Source organism: Setaria italica, chromosome IX (assembly GCF_000263155.2).
Source record: "Setaria italica strain Yugu1 chromosome IX, Setaria_italica_v2.0, whole genome shotgun sequence".
Lineage (NCBI taxonomy): Eukaryota > Viridiplantae > Streptophyta > Magnoliopsida > Poales > Poaceae > Setaria > Setaria italica.
The window spans coordinates 4,400,590-4,408,101 of record NC_028458.1 but is presented as its reverse complement, the minus strand read 5'-3'; the positions used below and the strand labels follow the sequence as shown (position 1 = coordinate 4,408,101).

The 7,512-nt window shown below is 52.3% G+C and overlaps 1 protein-coding gene across 1 annotated transcript; it reads right to left on the bottom strand.

The window, feature by feature from the left end:
• Positions 1-3,586: 3,586 nt before the first annotated feature.
• LOC101768649 (probable xyloglucan glycosyltransferase 9) lies at positions 3,587-7,512 on the bottom strand. Its single transcript, XM_004981554.4, has 5 exons — positions 6,318-7,512; positions 5,921-6,229; positions 5,544-5,834; positions 5,319-5,432; positions 3,587-4,631 (listed from the first exon to the last, which is right to left on the bottom strand). Exons 1-5 carry the CDS (start codon positions 7,059-7,061, stop codon positions 4,011-4,013), a joined length of 2,079 nt encoding a protein of 692 aa, XP_004981611.1. The 5' UTR covers positions 7,062-7,512; the 3' UTR covers positions 3,587-4,010.

Here is a 7,512-nt window from a genome sequence, read left to right as displayed (position 1 = left end):
TTCTTCTGTGTGCTTGTTCAGTGTGTTCCTCTTCCTCCCAGTGCTTGAATTCACTCGCATGCGCTAAGTGTGCTAGATTCGTGCTACCGCTACCGCTCTACCCTTCCGTGTCCGGCGGCGCAGGCTTTGATCTGATCTCTAGCCTCAGTTTTCATATGGTAATCATGGTACTCGGCTGCGTGGCCCTCGGCGGCGCATGTCGCGTCTCCAACACCTGGAGGGACGAGGTCGGCCGGCGCGATGGTCCACCGCTCCATCCACACATCTTTTCGCCACTCCATCTCGGTGACGTAGGCGGCCGAGAAATCAGCAAGCCTGGCCAGCTCTCGTCGCCCCGAAAAGCCGGGGTCCGCTCCGCCGCGTCGCACCTATGCCCGGGGCCCGGCCCCCGGCGCGCGCGCTCTCCGTCCGTCGTCTCGGCCGGGGACGCGCGTGGGGCGTCGCAGAGCCCGCCTGATACGCGGCCGAGTTCACAGTTCACACCCGCGGCGACGCGCGGCGCAGTTGGCGGTAGATTTTTTTTTTTTTGTGACATGGGTTTCATTCATAGATCAATCAGGGTTACAGTCTGAGATCAGCAGGTGTGCTACACAGGATGGGGCTAAATGCCACATTCCCAACCTAATGTCACCTGAGACTTCCTGTGCTAACTGATGAGCTACTCGATTACAAGATCGGCTTACAAAAGTTACATCAAAATTCTCAAAACAAGAGCTAATCAAGCGAGTTTCCCTGATGATCGGAGCGATGACCGAGCGCTGATCTGTAGACATTTGCCAGAGCTTCACTAGTTCTTGACAGTCAGTTTCCACAATGAGATTGGTGACCCCTTTGTCCCGGGCGAGTAGGACACCGTCTCGACACGCCAATGCCTCCAGAGTCAAAGCATCAAAACCGTGAGGATACCATACCGCTTTGGCGCCCACAAACTGGCCAGACGCATCTCGGAGGACTACTCCAGTTGCTCCTTCGCCTCTGTCAGGGTTAAAAGCTCCATCGGTGTTGCATTTGGTCCAGCCCGTAGGCGGTGGCTTCCACCGAGTCACCTGCTGACTCACCTCCACTTGTCTTACAGTAGCCTGTATGTTCCATAGATCAAAGGCCGTATCCACACACCATCGAACCAAGATGTTAATGGGTTTGCTTGAATCATCATGTCTTCTTTGGTTCCGCTGTGTCCACAGAGCATACATTCCTATAATAATGATACTTCTTTCTCTTTCATTACAAACCTCAGACGAAAGCAAGTCACGCTCCCAAGTAGCTGGGTGCATTGACGGCAGTTTTGTTCCATTGAGAATCTTGACTTCTCTCCAGAAACTTTTTGCTACCGTGCACTCCATTAAAATGTGCCTGATTGATTCCACATCGTTGCCACACACTTCACAGAAACATGTTGGTTCAATGTGTCTCCGGTGGAGGATTTCTTTTGCGGGGAGAAATTCATGCAATACTCTCCACCAAAAAACTTTCACCTTGGGAGGAACCAAGAGTTTCCAAATTTTGTTCCATGAAACATCTCCTGATCCTCCCGGCACACTCTCCTCTTGTCGGCCTCTCGATTCATACAGTTTCCTGTATGCAGACTTAACTGAATAAACTCCATGTCTTTCAAGCTCCCAAGCCCATCGGTCCTCATCCTGTTGCCTCCTCGGTATGCTGAGAATGGCATTGGCATCTACTGGCACAAAGATGTCCCTGATAAGCTGTTCATCCCACTCCCCTTCCTCTGTCAACAGATCTGAGACCATGGTGACACCCTGTCCATCTTCTGGAGTAATAGGTTGGCCATTGAAATGAGCCGGTATCCATCTATCCCTCCAGATGTTTGTCAGCGTGCCATTGCCTATCCTTCTTATCAGTTGGCGGTAGATGAGTGCCCGTTCCACGCGTGTGATGTGGGGGAGCTCGCCTGCACCGGCGCCCCGCACGTCAACAATTGCCGCACCTGCCGCGCTCGATCGTCACCGGCTTGCCGAAACCGCCGAGCACTTCGGTCACGTGCCTGCGTGCGCCGCCGCCCGACGCCGGAGTAAAAGGCCTGAGGGATCTGGGCTTGGCCTGTTATGGGAGGTTAGCTAGGCAAAAGTCCGGAACAGAATGAGGCCCAGTAGGAGGTTTGGCCCTCTGACGTGCCGTGGCCCGTGGACATTCATCGCTCGCTGCTAGACTACTGTGGTGACCGTAGAGGGAGAAGAGCCTGTAATGCTGTACACACCGCACCGGCGACCCCGGTTTTGTACGGTTACAGTGCTTCCCCCTGTCAGTGTCAAGTGTCAACTGCGCGTCTTTTATACAGTAGTAAGTTATTGCAACTACTCATTCTATCCGTGCTTTTTTAACTGTCGCGCGTGCCACTCCCCGTACGTGTTGTCGGTGCCGTAAATACACGCTCCGTGATACTCCTACTTGCAGTACGTCTAGTAGGAGAGAAAAAAATCCCAACCCCACACATTCCATTACGCCCCTGGCCCCCTGCAATAATGCATGACGTCACCATCATCTGAGCAAAGAGAAAAATTGGGCTACCGGCAAAGACAAATCCATCATTAAGCTACGGGATCCGACACTACAAAGACCGACGAGTCGGAGTCGCGGTGGGCCATGATTCGCCATGATCGCAAGGGGGTCAAGCCCACGTACCGCAGACCCATCAGGGGCAGAGGCAATCTCCAGTCACTTGGCTTGTACTGCACGACGGAGATGGCTACCGAACGCCGCCGGGCCGGGCGGCGTCGGAGACAAAGATGCACTCGATCGCGCGCCAATTATTATTGTTCCGCTCGGAACACCCGAATACTCACTCGCAACCACCGCGCGCGCGCGCGTGTCCACGGCCGGGGCGAGACGTCACGCGCAACGCGCTCGCTTGGTTGCTTGCTCCGTCCTGGACCAGGAGAAGAAAATGCCTTGGCAAACGGCGCGGCACAGCTGTCTCGCAGCCGCGGGGATGTGCGTGCGGCGCGTGAGCGTGACGATAAGGTGGAAGGAGGGCAGGGGTCTCGGTTACTCACAGCTCAGCTCCAGTGGAGTCGAGAGAGCTTTGGGTTTCTCTTTCGCTGCCACCTGAGGATGCGTGTGCTCCCGGATAGAGTTTTTAATAGCTTCACACTTGACACAATGACACCTCGCAGCCGCGACAAACGTTCCATTTTATCCGAGTCGGGACATTCATTTTTATGGCCAGGAAATCGGTTCTGCTCCAGCTGTACCAACTGCCAAGCATACTGTGGCCATGTAATCGTAACCGGTAGAACGTCAGTGTTACAGAAGTTCCTTTCTTTCTGATTGTTTGACATTGGCTTACATGTGCAATCAGGAAGAGAAATGTACTCCAACCCGACAGAAGGAACCAGTTTGACCGGCTGCTGGAACCTTGATCCACGAATAATGCCTTGGAGGAGACACAGATCTTCCGATCATGTGACCCCGCGATCGACAACCCTCAACTTTCCCCAGCGTCAGGCGGGGACAGGTGCAACAAACACACATGGACAAGCTCACGATCCGGATCTGGAGGAGTGTAGGTATCTACAATACTCATCACAAGTAGGGCAAGAGACCGGCGTGCAGGTGCAGGTGCAGCTACATCTAATCCGGACGGCTTCCAGGCTTCTGATCCAGTGACATTTCTCTGTTCCTTCATCAATCGTACAGGCCAACAAGTGTGTCGTTACATCCAAGGTAGATCCCACACGAGAACACCAAAATTTTGTTACAAAAGAATGGAGGGGGGGACCTGCCAGGAAGAGCCACGGCGCAATTTACAGGCAGGGTAAACTGTATCTACACTCCGAGGAAGGAGGAGGTTCTCTTCACAAGTGGGAGGAGCCTGTGGGTCATGCTGCGCGTGCAGTCAGGACGAAATCCAGGGAAGGCACAGCTGCACAACGCATGTTTCGAATCTCAGCCAAGGGCTGCTGCCATGACAGTAACACACCCCTTGCAGCAATCCCCATGGTGGCTCACCGTTTGTTTTTTTCACATCTATCAATTGCTGTTTACACAGTTTACTCGACCTGCTCGCCGATGAGGTCAAGGCCTACTAACAAGAAGGAGATGCCCTGAAACAGGAGGAAGTAGAAGTGTATACCCTGCTTCGACAGCAAGCTCCGGGCCGCGGCGGTTAGCAGGAGCATCGAGAGCGCGAGCTCCTTCTTGTATATCCGGTTGTGCTTCTTCTTCGCGTCCTTTTTCGAAGCGAGTTGCTCCTTTGCAACCGTGTCGAGGTTTGGCGCCGAGCCAGTCTTTTGGTGTTTCAGCTCCTTGGGCGCCAGGGAGATGAGATCGCCCTCTGATGAGCGGCCTGATTTCTTGGTCACAACCCACTCGTAGGCGCTTCCAAGCTGGAACAGGCCCGAGATCATGGCGTTGAACTTTGTCACCGACATGGTGTTCTCGAAGAGTAGGTATGGGATGATGAAAGGGAATGACTTCGGAGAAGGGAGGATGTTGAGCAAGGACATCAGGGCAGGAATGTAGCACACGACCCAGTCAGGAAGCTCAGCTTCAGGCACAAACATTGTCATCGGGAGGATGATGCAGAAGAGCGTGAAGGAGTAGAAAGGTAATATGAGCTTTCGCAGCAAGAAAAACAGGAAGATCAAATTGGCTTTCTTCCAAAACGCAATCTGCAGTGGAGCGAAATAAAGTAAATAAACAATAGATTAGGAGTCTGAAAGGTAAATCATATTGATAACAATGACATTAAAATAACCTAGGAGCAAGTTTTTATAGTAGCGTATTAAAATTGCAGCATGTCATACAGATTAATGTTAGCCTACAAGTAGGCCATGAAAAAAAAAACAGAGCTACAGTTCTATTCTGCAGCGTGTGGAAGGCAAATGATGACAAAGCATCTTAAAAGTGTATCAACCTAAGCAGCACTAAGGAAAGGTTTGCAGAGAATAGGTTCCAAGCAATGCATTGGATGGATCCAGACATTCGGATCACCAGACATCTAGCTTTTAATATTTTCATTAGCATGTTAAAATCATTAATTGAACATGATATGCTCAGCATGCTATTTGGAGTTGAGAGTTACATAGAGTTGTTTAATTGGTAAAAGTGAGTAAGTGCTGTCGTAAAAAATCAATATATACACCAAAACAACAAAACTTAGACCCAGATTGCAGTGGCAAACAAATTATTTTTTTAGCATCAAAGCATCAAAAGTTAAACATTATTTGTGGTGACAATTATAGTTCTTTTGAATCATAACTACTACAGATTCCTATCAAAAAATATATTAATAGTATAAATTGGTTATTCAGTAGTGTCTAAGAGATATGGTACAAGAAAAAAGAGCATTACAACACCTTGCATTTGATGATGTCCGGTAAACAGAGCCTGAATAGCTGCATTGGACCGGAATGCCACCGATGCTGCTGCTTCCTGTAAGCCTCATAAGACTCAGGCAATTCGCACTGGCACTGTCCACAATATGACAAAGAATCAGCTCAATTGATAAGAACAGAAAACATGGACAAACAACCAATTTACAATTTAGAAGATTTTGACATCAAATCCCAGCAGATTAGTACCTCAACATCATTCAGGAATATAAACTTCCAGCCATGGAGGTGTGCCCTGACCGCAATGTCCATATCCTCCACTGTTGTCCGCTCCATCCATCCACCCGAGTCCTCCAACGCCTTAATCCTCCAAACCCCAGCAGTGCCATTGAACCCAAAGAAGTTTAAGAACACCCCATTTACCTGCTGTTCCACCTCAAAGTGGAAGCAGAGATTAATATATTGCAATCGAGTCAACAGGTTCTCATCCCTATTCACAAAGGACCATCTTGCTTGGACTAGCCCAAGTTCATCATTATCCTGCAATGGTCCAATGGATGAATCAGAATTAGGATCCCAAAGAGAGGATTGCAAATATAACAGAAGGTGAATTTCCCACAATTCACCTTGAAATGTGGCACGGTGCGCTTCAGGAAGTCAGGATTTGGTTGGAAGTCTGCATCAAAGATAGCAACAAACTCGTAATCCTTCACATAGCTGCAGCTCATGGCTGACTTGAGGTTTCCAGCCTTGTAACCATCCCTCAACACTCGGTGCCGGTACACAATCCGGGCACCTTGCTGTTGCCACTTTGCCACCTCCTCTCTGATCAGAGTCTGTGTTAGCGGGTCGTCAGAATCATCCAACACCTGAACCAAGAAGTTGGATTTCGGCCAGTCAAGGTTGCACACGGCCGCAATTGATTGTTGATACACCTGAAGGAAACCAACAACAAACAGATTGTCAAAAGACTGCACGTTAGGTGACAAGAATTGCGTATTTGGAGAGACAGACTACACCAACCTCCTTCTCGTTGCACATTGGTATCTGGACAAGTACCATGGGGTAGTACCCACCATCAGGGTCCTCCGCATCGGGCAATGCAGGGGACTTGGGCTTGGGCTTGATGCGCTTGAGGCGGATGTAGAAGCAGCCAAGGCACTGGATGAGGCGGTCGGCGCTCTGGATGAGGAAGAGCACGACGCAGGCGTCGGTGAGGAACTGTATCCCCGGCGCAACGTAGGCCGCGCGGAAGCGCAACCAAGAGGCGTACAGCGACTCGAGGCCGATGACGGGGAGGGCGAGGGCGGAGTCGGCGAGGTCCCAGCCGTTGATGTAGGCGGCGACCTCGACGGCGAGGAGCAGCAGGGAGACGACGAGGAAGGCCTTGATGAAGGCGTAGAATCTGGAGCGCACGACGGGACTCTCACCGGTGGCGGCCACCACTCCGGCCTCGGCGTCGGTCCTCCCCGCGGCCACCCTTCGCCTGGCGGCGCCGCCCAGCGCGACGGCGGCGGAGGCGAGCGAGGCGAGGCACCCGGCGGCACGGTGCGCCTTGAGCAGCAGCACCCACCTGATCTGCTTGGCGTTCTTGGTGCGGCCCCCCTTGCGGCGGGCGCCGGCGGCCAAGATTTCCTCGTCGTCATCCTCCGGCGAGGAGATCTCGGAGATGGACCAGTTTGGGTTCTCCATCTTGACCACCACCGGCGTGCCCCGGTAGGCGTCGCCGCCGGCCTTGCCGCCCCACAAGCCGCTCCACGGCGCCATCTATGGCCGGTCCAAGAAGCCGCCGCCTCCCCCGGCCAAGGCCACGCCTCTCGTCCTCCCCGCTCCCAAAATAGCCTCCCACTCCGCCACACGCTAATCCTGGGCCTCCCTTTCCTTTTGCCACCCCCCAGCAATCCCTCTCACACGAAACCCCCAATGCTTGCTACTTCTAGCCTTCTACTACTCTGCAGCTGGCTCCGCTCCACTTCCGTTTGTGAGTGAGCTTATGAAGAAAGGGAGGGAGGATGGATAGAGCCGAGAGGGGGAAGCTGCTGATGCTGCTGAGCTGAAGCAAGGGGACGACGGACTGGGAAACAGCTCAACACTTCTGGGTGTGGAAGAGAGAGAGAGAGAGAGAGAGAGAGAGAGATCGGGTGGAAGGGGAAGCCGCGTATTTTTTGCGATGTTCTCTTGCCTTTCCGCATGTCTGTGGGTCTTTCGCCGCAGTAGG

Excerpts from the sequence above, each read along its gene's own strand:
- LOC101768649 (XM_004981554.4), bottom strand. The coding sequence starts at position 7,061 with ATGGCGCCGTGGAGCGGCTTGTGGGGCGGCAAGGCCGGCGGCGACGCC. Across the intron at positions 6,230-6,317 it reads CAATGTGCAACGAGAAGGAG|GTGTATCAACAATCAATTGC; the intron begins GTTGGTGTAGTC and ends GGTTTCCTTCAG. Across the intron at positions 4,632-5,318 it reads CGGACATCATCAAATGCAAG|ATTGCGTTTTGGAAGAAAGC; the intron begins GTGTTGTAATGC and ends GCTCCACTGCAG.